This window comes from Echinococcus granulosus (genome assembly GCF_000524195.1).
Source record: "Echinococcus granulosus chromosome Unknown EG_S00071, whole genome shotgun sequence".
Classification (NCBI taxonomy): domain Eukaryota; kingdom Metazoa; phylum Platyhelminthes; class Cestoda; order Cyclophyllidea; family Taeniidae; genus Echinococcus; species Echinococcus granulosus.
The window spans coordinates 179,101-196,305 of record NW_020170451.1 but is presented as its reverse complement, the minus strand read 5'-3'; the positions used below and the strand labels follow the sequence as shown (position 1 = coordinate 196,305).

The window sequence follows — 17,205 nt, the reverse complement described above, 5'->3', positions numbered from 1 at the left end:
CGACAAAAGGATTATTATCAGAATTATGCACATCATAAAAAGCATTAAAATATGGAACATGCCTTTTAAATTTTGGTTGATATTTTGAAAGCTGGACTCTGAATGATCAGGCTGATTCAATATATTGATTTGATCGCCATATGACCGCAGTAAAGTCAAGACATTTTCATCATTGCAGTCTTGTGATACGTAAATTGGGAATCTCCGCAAGCCATCGGAGTGCCCACGGCGATATTCGACCAAATGACTTAGAGATCGATTCATAGAAATTCTATTACACGCCAACATCAAAATAGGAATTGCATCATTAAAATCTTCCGGGTTAATTGCATATTTTCTACGTGCAAGGCGCTACAACAAACATAAGAATCAATTGAGAGGAGACATTACTAGTTCGGTGATTTCTAGCCCTCTTTGGTGAACAATTGACATAAGTGATTCCAAGCTAGCCTTGTCATTCTGGTATAAATAGAGGAATAACAGAAACTGACAAAATATTATGACTGAAATACACACACCAATTAATCTAATGCGCATTCGGATTAAGAATGTGTGGACCTTGGCCTAAGTCGAAATGCGAGTTTCTCTTTAGGCGAAATGACCTAAAAGCACAAGAACACTTTACAGGAGTTCAGAGGGAGACGCAATAATATTTGATCAAAATTTTTAGATTTATATATTTTGGATTACTATCAGTGAGATGTGAACCAGGAAATATGGATTTTTGCACCTAACAATTTTAAATAAGCAATTGCGCCAACTTAGTCCACCTTTTCTTAGCTTAACTTCCCAACAGATAGGACAATTCTTATTTTTGTTTTGCTATTCACCTTGTTCAGGTCATCCTGAAGACTCTTGGCACTACATTGCCACTGTTCTCAGTTGACGAACTGAAACAATAAAACTATCCAATTCGGCAGTAATGCATAAAAAACTTTATTGGCATACCCATTACCGTACGGTCCAGCAATACATATTAACTTATGCATTGAGCGAAGGGATTTGGCATATGAAGTTGCACTGTAGTTGAAATTACCCTATTAGTCCAGTGGGACACTACGAATCTCTAATCCAGACTCGTTTTACCCCCATACAGGCTATTTTAGGTGTCTTCCGATCTCAAGTCACCACTCTTACCACGGAACGTCTACTCGATTGTTGCCACCGTGATTTTATTCACGATAACCCCGCGACACTGGACAACACATGCACAGACAGGACCCCATTCCGTATATTCTTTCTTTTCGGGAAATCCAATCTTTCATAGATCATAAATAAACGGAGATATAAACATCCACGAATCAGTAAGCCGTGCAGTCGTAATAATCAAGGTATCGTTTTCGTGCCTCCATATGCAGAAGAGAAAGATTGAAATAAGACAAAAAAACCAAAACTTGACATTCCGCTGGAGGAGAAATGGAGAGTAAGTGGGAGCATCTTCAATGATTGGATAGATGGATGGGTGGAGAAGGGAGCTGGGAAGGTGGTTGGTGGGCGCAAACCTGAAAGACAAGCGGAGGTAGTCATAGTGGCGGTGCGGCACCTCACGGTCGATCCCGCGGCATTGACTGTGTAGAAGACTCGTGGTAGTCCTCCTCCTCACTGTCCCACTCCAGGTGGTAGGCACGCGTAGTGAAATCGCGGAACACTTCGATCGCCGTGTCGTCCTTCCCACCAGCCGAGAATGCCGAGTCCATGATCTGTTCGCACACACATAAACAGTATTGTTACACGGCACCTTGAATTTGGTTTACGCCACCAAACGAAATGACCACTAACATACAGAACTTGTTTTCACACGATGTGGGCGTCCGTGCTAAAAGTTATTGTACCAGCTACCGTGATCAGGAGGTCATATTTGTCTTGATTTCAGTTCCCTGCCATAAAACATTTATGTTGACTCTGGAAACTTACAACCTCCTTATAAATCTAGGAATCAGTGTAGATTAGGTCAAAACAGCACTGACTGATTTTTGGTTTTACACAGCGAGCAGGCAGTTGAAGGGCTTTGTGGCATCGAAATGGTTATTATCAGCTCTTGAAGCACTGGATGATTCAGCTCTAGGTAGTCGATACATTGCTTAGTCCAAACTACGCTTAGAGACAGGCGTAATTACGATTATTGTAGCGCATTCCTGAAGGCTAATGCGACTGCACACCAACCGTGAATCATTGTAGTTCGGGGAAGTCACAGCTTTAAATGCGACCACTAACCGAACGATTGCCTTGAAAAAGGATATGACGAATAAGAAATTTGCAGTTTGTATGAGGTGAGTCAGAGGAAAAATTTATAAAGACAGATAACGAATTTAACGCAACACTTGAAGCGGTAATACAACACCGGATGGAACATGCATTACTAACTCATTAGACTTGAAAGACTATCTCTGCACTACAGTGAGCTTATCGTAATTTTGTCAGTTGAATTCATTTTTAAAGTGCTTGTAATCTTTTACGGCTATTTTCTGAGATCAGTTGAAGGCAATTAATAAAGAGGGAAATTTAACGACAGTAAATGCAGAAACCATCACCAATTAACCATCTGATTTATTACATTAATCGAAATGGGTTTAAAATTGCCTTCTGCACCACTAATTTAGGCCTCCGATTCTACGTACGATGATTAGGGTGTTGAAAAGGGGCAGAAACTGAATTATATTACGCCCTGTTAATCAGTCCTCCTCTTATGCAGAAATGCCGCACAAATATTCAGGCTGTGCCACTACAATACTATCTGTATACTTTGACGAACACAGAGGTGACTTGAATGCTACAGGAAGCAGAGACAAATGAGAGACATGCCACTGACCTTGGAGTCACTATGGAGGGGTTGGAGCCGTAGGAGAGTGACGATGTCGGCGTGAGCGGTGTCAATAGCAACATCGATAGGTCGGCGACCGTCCTTGTCTCGGATTTCCTGATTGGCCTGTCGACGTAGCAACAGGCACACCAGGTGTACCCGCTGCAAACTGCAGGCATGGTGCAGCGCCGTTCTACCGTCCTGGTCCACTGCGTTTATCTAATACAGACGGTAAAAGCACTGCTGCAAGTGTGTGCATATGCATATAGGTTTGCATCCTAGAAATGGGCCAGAGAAACAGTATTCACTGCATATCCTTCAAAGCCAGTTTCTTCAAAATCACTTCTCTTAAGGAACCAGAGGGAATATTTTGAGATCGGTTTCCTCAAAACCGTGGTTGTCTTTTACGCATGTGCTTTCGGATTATTACGAACGGTTCATAAGGACTGTTCGTTGGTAGACTGATGTCATTGCCATTTCCGGCAGAATGGTACGACTTTCAATGAAATTGCATGAAGAAGCTTCTTGTTTGAATAAATTTATTTTCGGTAGGCTCATTCACCTAAACCGATTTATTTATTATCCAGTTGAGTGAAATTCATGGTATAAGGTTCCTGTAATAACATTCGCTATCGGAGGATAGCAAAATCGAATATTCAATTCCATAGAAACACATTTTAAAGACCTTTGACCACTGCGATATTTTAATGCATTCAGATGTGTTGGATCTACGCGATTCATTTAAAAACAGTGGCAACGGAATCACTTTACACCAGTATTTGATAAACAGAAAAAATTTAGTGCCAGCTGTAAAGACGAAGGTACGAATGAATTCCCATGACAATCCATTCCAACATAAGCATTTAGACTTCAATAGAGATAGTTAAACTTATGTCTGTTTAGCAAACCATCTTAGAGTGGATTTATTGTAGGATTAAAAAACACATTTCTAAGTAGAAACCTTCCAACATCATGAAGCCAAAAAGGAGAGGTCAATCGCCGAACCCACTGAATCAGCAGCAGGAAGAGGCTACGCAAACATAAAATGGTCACTGAGATGAAGTGTCCCTTGCCTAAAAACCACCTTGAACTTGTACCAACTGAGAGATCGTGTCCTCGTTGGTGGTTACCCTCCAAAGGCCTATCAAAAAGGTTAACATATCCCTCTGATCAACGACCTTTGACACCATAAAAACACACCATATTAGACTAGTCAGAGGTTCTCAAACCTCATTTCAGAGCACCAATTTAACATAATATGAAATAATTTCGAAACATTGACAAGAGACATCGAATAGATCCACTCAGTTCATTTCTTAGAAGAAAAGCAACTGAGGAAAGAGAAAAATGGTTTATACAGGCACCAAAAAGCAGACAGGAATGTGATATAGTTAATTAGAGGATAAATGGAAATTAAAGACCTAACCTCGCTAGAGTTGGAGTTAGAAGTTCATTCAGACGTGCAAACCATCATAGCACGTGAATAACACCAGCACATAAACACCACAACTTCATAAAGCTCCACACCAATAAACGCACAAACGTTATACAAATATCAGTGCAGGGTAGAGAGGTGGCTTGGGAATACAGCGGCAACACAACAGAGTGCCGATGGGGCGTAGAGCAACACCTCGTAACCTAGGCCTTCCCCCTTGATATTTCCCGACTGATTTATGCGGCTGAACACTGTCAACAAAAGCAATATCTCTGAGTTGTAGCGGTGCCAACGAGAGTGACGAGTAGTGGAGCATTTTGGGGCAATGATGATTAATTCATTCAAACAGTATCATAAAATCAGAAATAATGGTAAACGCAGAGAAACGAGGGAGCAACAACATCACTGGGAACGTGATGACCACGCAATCTATTTTCTTGTTGAACGCCTACTGAAAAGTTTACTTGATGAACGTAGATATAGCTCCCAAAAAATGAGATTACCAATCTACAGGAGGTAAAAGAAAGGTATAATGAGGAAATCACTTCATGGTGGCATCAGTTAAAGGTTTGAAAATGACAGCCTCTTAGAAGTAGGCGAATTGTCGAAAGAATGGGACAGCTGGTCTTTTGGTTCCTTAGTACTCTTCAATTTCCAAAATTAAATTAAACAAAAAAACTAATGGTGAAAAACTACTCAAGATAAGAAGACAGCCAACTCAACAACACAAATGCATGAAGTACGAAGAGTTCGACAAAAACAAGCGAACTTAATGTGAAAAGGTAACATAAGGACAGCTAAATTTAAGCGCGAAAAAAAGCAGAGCCGAGCGCAGCGTGGCCTAAACGGTTGACAGAAGGGTCCGAGACAAAAAACCCGCAGAGGTGATATAGAGTGGAAAGGGAAGTAGGGTGAAAAGAAGGGACAGGAGAGAGGATTTGGTAAGTTGCGTGCACACGCACGTGCGTCAGTTAGGCCACTGACTGTGGCCGCCAGTGACCGGGTAAAGGAGGCGGATCTACAAGAGATGATCACTACCTGTACGCAAACACCACAGAGAGTGAGGCTGCAAAAAGGTCAGACTGTCTTGTAATGACAGCAGTTCTGATAACATTGAGCACGATGGGGGGAATCCCCCATCGGTACGGCCTCATTCGATCAACAAGGGAGTGAAAAACCAAGAGATACTTGAGAATGTGCAGACTTTCAACGAAAAATGTGGGTGTGCAGGTGTCTCAGGTTAACCGGAAAACGGTGCATAGCTCACGTCCAGCTTGTACAGATTTTATATTTACTTTGCCAAAGACAAGGACCAATAAGATCAAATGGAGGACCAGTGAATCAAACCCATAGAGCCAATTTCACAACCGCCAGAGTGAGCAAACCAGCCTTTGGAGGCAGTGTAGCTTTACAGCCACTTAACGTTCAGCAGTTGTGGGTATGACCCCATTTTTTTAACTTCACACAGAAAAAGGTGCTTGGAGTAGGAAGACTGAGAGCCTTGCGTGTCGGCAAACGGTCTGCTTGTGCGCACGAGCGGTCGGGTAAGCGAGAATGTGGAGGAGAGTTTTCGTGGGAGAAGGAAACACCATAACTTGCGGCTAGTTACCATAACTGATCAGCAATGGTTGTTGATGTAAACCAAGGTCCAATTTGGCAGAGGAAACGCTCATAAACAAGCTGACATGTGGACAAAATTACGGTGACATGGATGCAATCTATTTGAATGATACACTAACCCTGCTTTTATGGAATGATATCATTTACATTTATGCTTCCAGTGAAAAGGCCAACGGAGGGTTCCCGATGCCTGAGGCGGGAATCCAATCCAATGTGCCTTTCTAACAATACATCGTCATCTCCGTTACCCCAATAGATGGTTTTTATGAGGAAGGAGAACAACCGACCTAATGCGCGGCTTGAGTGAGGAAATTTTTGCTAAACCCGAATCTGCCCTACGATAAAGCAGCATTTTAAGTGCACATTGGTGAACCTTTAAAATGTACCTTTTTGCAGGTCCTTTTACGACAAAGATTGTCTTAAAAAGCCCAATTTATAAGAAAAACGATAAGTTTACCGAGCTCTGAAAAGCACACCTCAACTCGTAGAAACATTAAACACAGATGGTTTGATAGGTTAACTTTAAATAATTGTTGAAAACCAAAGAAGATTAAATTGTTTGCTTTTCTCTGGTGCTAGCACAGCACTAAACAAGACCGAAGGGAGTTCAGCTAGGAAAGGGAAGGTGATGAATCACTTAACTATTTTTGGAAAAAAATGATGGCTTCACATGCATGATCTATTGCACTATCGTTAACCAACGAACGGGAATAAGGCGTACAGTTCCACTGCATCCACGCACCATTAGATTACTACTAAGGTCGGAGTAAGGCACTGAAGAAGGGATACAGTAGCTCAGATTCTACAAACCCATCGCCAGACCACCAAGCACATCACTCGTACCACAACTTATTTTGTGAGAAAGTTACAGTGAGTAAGAAAATTCCACAGGAGGAATGCAGTGAGTGAATGCCCGAAATGGGTCATTAGGCGATTGTAGCGGATGACACAGGAATCAAACACAACATCTTCATCCTTTGCATGGCTACAAATTATTCATTCTTATTTGGTATAAAGTCAGTGTATTAAAAAATCATTTGCATGCAAAGAAGAGAGGATGAAGCATTGAAATGATAATTTATGACCCAGTCAGGCCGGTATAAACAAAACTTTCTACCATAAAACGCCAGGTCATAATGTCTCAAAGTAACTCAGCCACAAAAAACCCTGTCTCGAAAGATGGTATAGGAAATCAGTGCGTATACAAGTGGTAGAACAAATTTCAACCATTATCGAGACCAAATTATGGGTTGAGATAACGACTATTTTACCCGCTAATACCAAACAAAACGCCTTCATTTAGGCCGAATTGAACGTGTTAGTAAAGGAAGCAAGATAAAAAAGTCATGGAAAGGCTCGTGCTATGCCGGCGTGATAACATGCTTGAATTCTAAAACTTAAAAATTACTGGTCAGGCAATTCGCATTGAAAGTCCGGATCATTAAACGAGCTTCACATCAATGTCAGCAGGGAAAGGCAGCAGTATTTAGTAAATAAACTCAACTTCCCCAGGAAGAGGCGGGAACTCAGAGCGGGAAGCGACTGAAATCTAATGAAAATGATGCATTGAAAAGCTCTTGGGAATGAACAATTAGTCATGGCAAAAGAAAATAAAAAACCAGTCACTTAAACCAGTAACTATTGCCATTGCGTTTCACGGCATAAGCATTGAACTTTGAGTCATTCTAACAAATTCCCATGATGATGAGGTTGGCAAAAATGAAGAAAGACACGTGATGAAGCATTACAAGGTAACGCTGGTGGAAATCCTCAAAATCGATAGGATGGGTAAAATAGGGCAAAGTAGTAGTGCTATGTTAGCATCATCTGTGAGATTATTTGTACGCTTTATCCCAGGAAAATGATTGGTTAAAAGAAAATAACACCAACTCTTTATGACGGGTTCGTGAGTTTATCCTCCAAGGTTCTAGAAGTGAAACAAAACTCTTTCAAATAATGCAATAACTCACGAACATCAGGGTTAATATGAATTCAGCACATTCGCAAATCCTCAAAGATCAAGTATATCAAGGAATTCGCAAACCGAAGTAAGTTGACCCAAGTAATCAGAAAATAAAAAGCTTTTGAGTATTCGACGGAAGGGGGTCATGGAAAGGCTTCCCCTAGGCAGGTATTGGGAGAAATTGAAGGGAAAGTTGGAAAGTTATTTCCGGTATTTCGCTATCTATACCAGGATTGCTTTAAGAGTATCAGATTGTGATGTTAAAGCAAGTGTAGGGATTCAAAAAATAAGTAAATATGAACATTTGAGACTTGACGTAGCGCTAGAAAAGAAAGATATTGCCGGAAAAATACAAGTCCAAAGCAATTGCATTAACCAGGTGGGGGAGAGTATGCAAAGGTCTAGTAGTGAGAAAACACCAAAAACTTGACCCTTGGAAGGAATCGCCTTTGAGAACGCCATACATGAAGTTTCCAAGTAATCCACTAGAGTCAGAAACAAGGAAGAGACTAGTAGCATTTTAATCACATTAAAAGTGATTGGCTGCTTTGCACACGAACCACTGAGAACCAAACCACTTGGAGATCACAGAGCATCTACTTTAATGAAACTATTAGGCACAAAACGGTGCCCAGATTGGAATTGGGATTGTAAAAACACTGAGGTCCTGCAACAGGCAAACACCAGGCTTATGGGGTCGTATTTCACAATGAATTCACAAAGATACAACTGCGCCTCAGGGCGCTAGCATGCGTGCAAAGCGGTAGCGGTTCCATTTATTTCAGCAGTAATAAATGACAATTTGACTGTCATATTTCCCGAACTTGGGAAATTTTTGGTGCCAAAAGGTTTACCAAGTAAAACAAACAGAAAGTTACTCACGAATTTCCATAGCAGCCGAGGCGGTAGATACAAAGCTCCATGTTGAATTCGTATAAATGGTTTTGACAACTACAAATCGATCTTTAAAACTGGCATAAATTAGTCATTGCAACAGAGACAACAGGTAGCGTGAACATTTGATAAAACGAAGATGAAACACAAATTATAAATTAAAAACCAGTGCCGCACCCTACTAGTGGAATTTAACGATAGCAGCTCTGTCTCGCGTTTCTACAGCTGAGGCGGTCTATTTCCGAGGCGTTTCCACGTGTTTCACATCGCAAAAGCGACAGCAGGAGCATTGAGAGAATGAGGGTGAGGGAAAGCTTACATCAGCCCCGTTAGTAAGGAGGAGTTCACAAGCAGCTATGCGTCCGCCAGTAACGGCGGAGATGAGGGGTGGAGTGAGGGCACCGAGAGGATCACCGTCGGAAGGTTGGGGCAGTCGGTAAATGCGAGCCCATTCGGTAGCGACGGATAGGGCGTTGGGTGAGGCGCCGCGTGCTAGACCGGCGAGGATGAGCGGGGCGCAACCGAGGCGAGCGCCCGCCACCAGCACAAGGCGTGCTGCTGTCTTCTCCCGCACGCTCTCCGTCGGCGATGACGGCGAGGAGCGCGGCTCTCCGAACACTACCGAGTCTAGATGTGCGCACAGTGTGTCTGCGGGTGCGATTGTTAGTTGTTAGAGATAGTGGAAGCAAGAGCTAAACGATGCAGTATCAGCACCAGTTATTTCTTCAGAGAATAATTGAGCTGAAATCCGCGTCTCACTTAAGTAATGGCAAATGAGTGCAAGCATCACCTAGACTATTTTGAGGAGGAATCGCCCGAATATGGTTATTTCCTAGGGTGTCAAAAGTAATTATGGGAATATACTGATTGATTGAAAAATTGGTAATTTTGGTTCGTTTTTTTAACTGCAGCAATCGACCTATCGGGTGCCAATAGAATGTAAATGGGGCATCCACTTCGTGAACAGGATTTTTCTCTGAAAAATAGTAGTTAGTTAGAAATTAACATTTTTTAGTACCTGGAATGACCCAATGAAACACGATAAAGAATGTTATTTCAATGCAAGGTCGGAAAAGGTAGTAATTTTCTAAGATGTACTTTGAGTTACGAATTTGCAAAAGGGATCAATCACTGAAGACTAAAGGAAAGAGCAGTTTTAAATTTCGACGGTTAAAAAAGATGCATTTATCTCATTCCACTTGGCAGTACTGAAACTACAGAAACCACGCAATCTGATGCTGGGGATTTTCAAGTAAAATATGCCAATCTTAATTCCACCTAAGGGGTATGAGTAATGGTATACAACGAACTTATCGGTTTATTTCCATGTAATATTAAACCAATTACTAACGAGTGTAATAAATTACCAGAATAGAATAACGAAATCTCAGTGGGCAATCAACATTAAGGGGAGTAGCGTGATAAAGTCACCCAATAACCAAACAGAAAGCTTAGATCACGAAGCAAAATAGTGGAGGTGAGACGGACTGAAGGTCACAATGCATGTACACCATTGTGTTGATCCAATCCATTGATTTGCTTATAGTAAAAATCATTCTATTATTTCTATCGTAAATTTCTTTGTAGTAACCTTGAAATGTGGGTGAAATTGACCATGGGATCGTAACGACTTTGTGTAACCGAATACCAGGCCAAAGAAGTTGGAAGGGTAGAAGGATGCCGCAAGAGTGATGAGTATGGGTACATGTAACTATTTTCACCAATCTGCTGATGCTATTGAAATACTAACAAATCCAAAGAGCTAACAATGAAAATACAACTAATGGATGGAGTGGTAAGAGTGGTATCTAGTACTCAGCAACGAGAAGAGTTCTTTACGATACAAAGGCAAACTACTGGCTGAATGCAAAGTACAAATCAAGACGAGCACCTACTATAGGCTAATGTTAGATACTTGTGTAGAAACTAACCAAAGCGCACTATCGGGACAGGGGAAGACATACCGAGAGTGACTTGGGCGCGGGCAGTGGAGCCCCGAACAACAGTAGAGAAGCGTCGTCGGTCGATGAGGCGAGGATGGTGCATCCGCATGATCCTTGAGCCAGAGGTGACAGGACCGGAGATTGTGACAGAAGGAGTGGTGAGAATGGCGACGACAGCAGTTCTGAACCCCGGTGGCGAGTTGTGGGGACGGGAGGCTCGACGGGAGTGCGCCTGTAGGAGCCAGCTGCGGTAGAGGTCAAGGAGCCACATTGTGGTACTAGGCTGCACAAAGGAGCGCACGAACAAACGCCGCACCCACTTCGCCTCCACCCACGTACGTCGCAACTGCGCGTTCAACTCGCCCTCTTGAGGCCGACGCGGCAGTGTTGACGCTCCCGATGGTGATGACGGTGCGGAAGGCGGGGGTAGGTTGGACTCGTAAACGTTGGCCACCAAATTGTTGCCAAGGTTACGCATCACCTCCAACAGCTCTGGCTCCCAGTTATCCAGTGTCAGTGAACGCACCTGCGGCGAAAAATAATGCACTATGAGGGCACTATCGTCCAATCAGTCAATTCTTTAATGAATTCATGCTATACTATCATGAATAGATCAACTAGAACAAATAAGTTAGATGATTACATCGTAATGTATTTTGCCCCCTACTCTGGACTTGATTCATCCATATTTTCAAAAGGCACCAAAAATGTAGCATTAGCTCTTGTGTGAAGTCGCCATAAAAAATCTATCGTGGCGGCGGTACAACACGACTTCTGTTCCTCGGTTGCACAAAACAAAATTACAAAGTAGCGATTTTACTCAAGATATTGCCCCGAATTTCGCTCGCAGTTATGGTGACATATAGTACGACAATCAAACCGTAAGTTGCAGGAAATTTAAAATTTAAATGAGCTTTGCAGAGATAATGCGTAAAATCGTCGAAGGGGAATACGTCAGCCCACAAATCAGTAAGAAATAAGTATGTTCGACTTGTTAAAAATTTATAAGAATGCTCAATGATGAAGCTTCACCAGCAAAAACACCGAGGTTAAGTGTAGTCTTCGCAACTTTGTAAGAGCCTAATTATTTTCAGGAAGCTTTAATGAAGCGTATAACAAATGTAAAGTCGCGAAAATTAACATCTTCTAAATATACTAAAAAGAAGCCCTACCCGTTATGAAACGGAACCAAATGATTTTGCTTAACAATAGGAGCAAAACGCGTAGTATTCAGCCGCCTTGACAATAGCAGTAAGATTGAGGTAAGGGCGAATCCTGGAGTGCGTAGGGATTGAAAAAGAGGGGATTTACGAAAGTAAACTCTGCTTTAGATAAGTGTTATAAAGTGTCTTACTCGGAGCTCTAATGACAAGCAATTAATAATTACAATACGTAATTGAGCGCATTACGCTTTTGTGCAAGGTACAAAAGCGTGGAATCACGTGGTTCCAGCTAACCAGACTGGTGAACTCACACCGATGCCTGCATACAGCGCCCTTATGATGCTACGGTGCTGATTAATGTTCAATAATTGCCCTCGCTACAACATTTCCAACTTGCCTTTGATTCAAAAGCAACTTAGTTTTTAGCATGAAACAATCCCGCGTGAATGAATCCATGAAATGCCAATGGTACCGACAGCTGTAAACTTGTGCAGATCAGAACCTTCAAAACACAAATCAAATAAAATTGAAACAGCTAATATTGCATTATAAGAGCTAGTTCATTCCCATTCTACCACATCCTACTACCAACGCCAGAAAAATAGTCACTCAGTAAACATGAATAGTTTACACGAGTGGGGTCGTAGTGACAGTCATGTACTGACAGCGATGAAAAATCAGCTACCACACAACACAAACAAAACGTGGGTGGATCAATTTTTAGCTAAAATACTAGTACAAGCCAGTGACTGCGACATTATAATTGTGAACAAATCAGTTACGCGAGAAAATTTAATCAAATCGATGATACCAAATAGAAGAAACAAAATGATGTGATGTATTGTACGCCCTAAGATTGAACTTTAACTTTCAAAAATGCCTGACTAGGTAAAAAAGAACTAATAAAACCCCTACGGTCTGCAGGATTGTTGTCAAAATCAATGTCTTAGATCAATCACCTTAGATATATGAACTCCAAGACTTCGATGACAGGCAGCACAGTCCGTGCACAGCGTGACGCCCAAATTTGTAGACGCCCATTTGACATCGTTAGTGGTGAGGCAGTCAGCACATGAGCGATTACCGGCTGTTGGTGGTTCGTCAAGCAGTAGAGCACCACTGAGACTTCGCAAGCTGTCTCTCGAGCCAGTCAGAGACGGGGCGGTCAGTGCATTCGACGCTCGTGCCTCTCCATTGGTGGCAGAATTCAAAAGGCCAGTACGGAGCACTGTCACCCACTTCTCCATAGCCTCAGAGGACTCCGCCTGCAAGTAATGCACCTTTCCTGTGGGTGAAATTAACTCAAACACAAATCGACGCTCGGTAATGTTGGTGACTGACGAGGACACCATGAGGGGCTCTCCACTGCCAAAATTCGAAGAAATAGCCTTTGCGGTGCATAGACGTAAATCGGGTTCCAGAACCTTCCACGTAATGCTAGTGTAAGTGTCCGAGAGGGAGGAGAAGTAGATCAATTGATTATCCTTCACCCTGAACCATCGTCGAATCCAAGTCTTCCATCGTTTCTTCTTGCTGCGTTTGAAGAGGTATCCCTCATAGCGGACGCTCTGATCTGACGGAGGCGCTGGGGATACACCATTTGTAATGAATTTAGGTTTATTGGAGATCTCTGCATCGTAGGTAGAGATTGAGTTTCTCAGCGCCGAGACACAATCGTCGGATTGAGAAAGTAAAGCCACACCATTGGAGTAGTTTTGCTGGATCTCGAAGGTGCTGATCGTGGCTCGGAGGACGGTGGATAGTCGAACAGGACAAAGGACATTTCGGAGAAGTGAGAGGTAGCTTTCAGAGACTCGTGCGTAAGCAGCACGAGCGTCCAACAGTGTAGTGTCCGCCTCTTCAGCATCTGAAGTGCGACTACGTGAAACACCAGCAGACTTGTTTACAGCCACGTCAACTTGTTCGTTGGCGCGTTGGAATTCTTTGCGTGCCTGGTGCAGCTCATCCAGTTTAATGCCAGCCTGGAACAGCACGTAGCTGGGTTGTGTGAGGCGAGAGGAGAAGTCGGCAACGAGGTTGGAAAAGGTGTAGATAGATCGAATTATGCCTTGAACCTCCGCCTCACGATCAATACTGATTGGAAGATTGGGACTCGGTGTCACGAGGTTGTTTAAACAACGACTCAGACCATTAAGAGCATCGGCAAATGCCTCTCCAGCCTATTAGTTTCGAAAAATAAGCGATTACTATTTGATAATGCAGGTAAGGATAAGCAGGTGTAAAGAATTACCTTTGATGTGCGAGTAAACATTTCGGCTGCCTCTTTGTAACGGGCTTGCAAGAGATCCACCTCGGCTTCACTTGTTCGGAGGGCCAGTCGGAATATGGGAGAGAAACGAAGACTCTCCATAAAATTCAAAGAACTCCATAACTCTTTGCCATTCACTCCCATCGTGATATATGCTGACGTCATTCTAATATCGGTTCGATAGAACTATACCCCTATTCGGAGAGAGAAACAGATAAACTCAACGTAGAGAAAGCGCGATAGAAACGCAGAATAGAAGCATGTGAGTGAGCAAACGTCATCTTCCCAAACATCATTTACAAAGTAATAAACCCATTTGCTCAAGTATTTGAAATGACACTGCGAGATACCGTAGTATTTTTGACATGTGACTGCATTTTTCGAGCCTTTATAAACACATTTGACGAAAAATACATGGGAGCAGAGGATAAATAGTTTATAGTATTGATTGGAGGAGAATTTGATCTCATCTTAGAAGCAGGAACTGCTCATGTCGGCCGGAAATACATAGAATAGAAAATAGTTTCTATCGATATTTAGGAACTCGCTGTCAATTTTCAAAGCTTTAGAGAAATTAAAACAGATCTTTTACGAACAGCGAATTTCAAACGTAAATTTAAAAAAAAACATACAAATCTATACACGACTAACACCATGAAATAACAAATTTCAACGTTGCAGAAAGAATCAGAGTCAGACTCCCGGAATATACATGTTTGCGCTTGGTTTTCTCAAAGAACCCCATATCTTTCGAACAGAGAAGTACGGACATTCACTTGTGTATTTTGAGAAAGTAAACAAAAAGCATATCGATAATGTTGCGGCAAAATATGATTTTGAGATTCACTAAATTAAAGGTTTGTGTTCTTAGAAGCTATCCTTTAAGTACGATACACTTGCAGTAACGGCAACAAACTACTGAAGTGAGGCAAACATTACAAACAGTTAAAGTAGAAACTCATACATGCAAGGATGATTTAATTTTTATTTACTACTATAAAATGGTTTCAAAATACAGGAAAGTCAGCAAGCGAGTTTTTGTATAACAAATAACATTTTGAGTGAGTGGAGTAAAATAGCGTGGGTGGCAATAAGTATCAAGTGTTAAATAAACGCTTTTAAAATAAAGATGAAAATAAAATTACTGGATTCCTCACACCCGAAAAATCAAGTCTAGGTACCTGAATTCTCAAATGCACGTGTCATGGAGTGGCGGAATTTCCATAGGGAATATATTCGTTAAACAAAAACAGAAGTCTGGTCAGGTAACTGAAATGCCTCTATTTTGTCACTTAAATTGAACCATAACATCCACACAAGACCAACATTATTTAAAATCAACCCGTAAGCGCATAAAGACACATTCATGCATAATGTGTGGAAATGGCCTCTGTCCCAACAATATCAACTATGGGTAAATTAGGTAGTCATTTGTGCAAGAGTGGGCGCACATCAACGAGAACTGTAATGCAATCATGGCAAAATATCAATAAAAGTGCACGTATGAATCACCTCGCACGAGATAAGTAGTTTTTAAACGAATCGAGGGAGTGATGTCCGCAATGACATAACAAAAGAGACTACACCACATGTGCCAAGGAAAACTTAGCAGCTATGCCAAATCCGAACCGGTGGTGAGATTAGCCAACCACACAGGGAGAAAACTCGGTCTCATTAAATAATGATTTAGGAGTTTGTAGATTCAAGGCCGAACATGTGAAAATCATATAATAAAACAACACTATTTATCTCATTTCGCAAAAAGCAAACTTAAAAACAAGTGGCACTCAAGCGGTTTCTACAATTTATTTTATTATTTTTGCTAGGGCAGAATCCTGTTTTTTAGTAGGGGAACATTTAGGTGTTGGTTAGTCTGACAAAGCTTACTAGAAAACCTCTAAAATATCATGAACGTCACTTATGTGAGCAAAGCAAAGCCATTTGGATCAATGGGTTGCAGTTAATTAGTGCAATTTAATTGGACAGCACAGCAGGTGATGTGATATATGCACTAATAATAATAGCAATGCTATTTTTACTCAGTAATAATCACAATTAAATGTAAACACAATTTCCAATAGGTGGCACAAGCCATCCTTAGCGTTTTAGGCAACAAAACTTCATTCTTTATTTGTGGTCGGGCGTCGAGGCTGTGAGACCAAGCCACAAACGCTTCAGCTGTCTTATGCTAATAAGTTCAATCTTAAATATTTGTGGAGCGAGGCTCCTCGGTCTCCGCTTCCCAATTCCTAGCGTTCCTAGACAAGCCCAATTGATTCGCTTTGGACATCTTTACTAAAGGTGACAAGATGGATAGGGAAAATACAATATTCAAGAAGGAGGGGAGCCGCAGTCACTAAGTAAGGGAGAGGACAATCCGGTTACGAGGTCCGAATTTCCTGATTGCCTCCTCCCTGAAAGGCACATTAAAACAACATAAGTATTACATATTGCCAAAAAATTGGTTGACTTAAATACTACCCGACGTCTATTAAGGTATCCTTTCGCTGGATTAAATGGAGAAATTCCGACGCGCACCTTGGGGACTACCGTTCCGCCACAGTTGCTTCAGAATTGGTTGGCAGCACCACATTTTGCAATTTTTTGCAAAAATAAGTAGAGATATGCATGCGTTGCATGGTGATCGATTAAGCCACGGTTTTGTTATCGATGTGGGTTAATAAGCATTGGTTAACACAATGTTGCGCCTGCAGATTCGTAAAAAAGTGGTAACATATTTGTCAAATTTGGTTTTGAAAAGTTTAATAGGAATGGAGTTTTGATGCAGCCAATCGAGTCTTTTCTATAATCGTAACAAGCCGAAGTGCTGTAAAGGATATGCATTACCGATTTACGGGAAGGCTGAGGTACCCCGAAGGCCACGCCTCTGGGGGCTGTACAACCTGGCCAGACTCAAGGATTCGAATAGATAAACGTATTAGGAAAACACCAAACATTTCCTCCCTTCCTTTAGGTGTCGTCTCCGTCTCTCCTTTGTCAACCCGCCGCGTCGCCCACCACGTGGTGGTCAGGCTTCAAAAGCCACCGGCGAATTGGCAATGCCAGTCATTGATTCCTCTGGAATGTGAATAGGCATCTGGCCCCATCGGCACTAGTG

General features: G+C 41.9%; 3 protein-coding genes across 3 annotated transcripts in view; all 3 read right to left on the bottom strand. All coding sequences in view use genetic code 11, as the record gives it.

The window, feature by feature from the left end:
• Positions 1 to 288, bottom strand: part of EGR_07167 (Alpha-1,3-mannosyl-glycoprotein 2-beta-N-acetylglucosaminyltransferase) — a gene marked incomplete at both ends in the record, with an annotated part of 3,342 nt that extends 3,054 nt beyond the window's left edge. The window contains one exon of the mRNA XM_024496416.1: positions 59 to 288. Coding sequence (XP_024349171.1) covers positions 59 to 288 — 230 coding nt within the window. The remainder of the gene's footprint in view (positions 1 to 58) is intronic.
• A 1,256-nt stretch (positions 289 to 1,544) lies between these two features.
• On the bottom strand, positions 1,545 to 14,231 carry EGR_07166 (Arf-GAP with coiled-coil, ANK repeat and PH domain-containing protein 2; the record flags this gene model as incomplete). Its single annotated transcript, XM_024496415.1, has 6 exons — positions 1,545 to 1,700; positions 2,810 to 3,019; positions 9,032 to 9,339; positions 10,677 to 11,181; positions 12,778 to 13,998; positions 14,070 to 14,231. The coding sequence occupies 6 exons, from the start codon at positions 14,229 to 14,231 to the stop codon at positions 1,545 to 1,547; spliced, it is 2,562 nt and encodes an 853-aa protein (XP_024349170.1).
• Positions 14,232 to 14,818: 587 nt separating this feature from the next.
• EGR_07165 (hypothetical protein) overlaps positions 14,819 to 17,205 on the bottom strand; it is a gene marked incomplete at both ends in the record, with an annotated part of 5,285 nt that continues 2,898 nt past the window's right edge. Inside the window, 3 exons of the mRNA XM_024496414.1 lie at positions 14,819 to 14,933; positions 15,083 to 15,202; positions 16,127 to 16,275. Coding sequence (XP_024349169.1) covers positions 14,819 to 14,933; positions 15,083 to 15,202; positions 16,127 to 16,275 — 384 coding nt within the window. The remainder of the gene's footprint in view (positions 14,934 to 15,082; positions 15,203 to 16,126; positions 16,276 to 17,205) is intronic.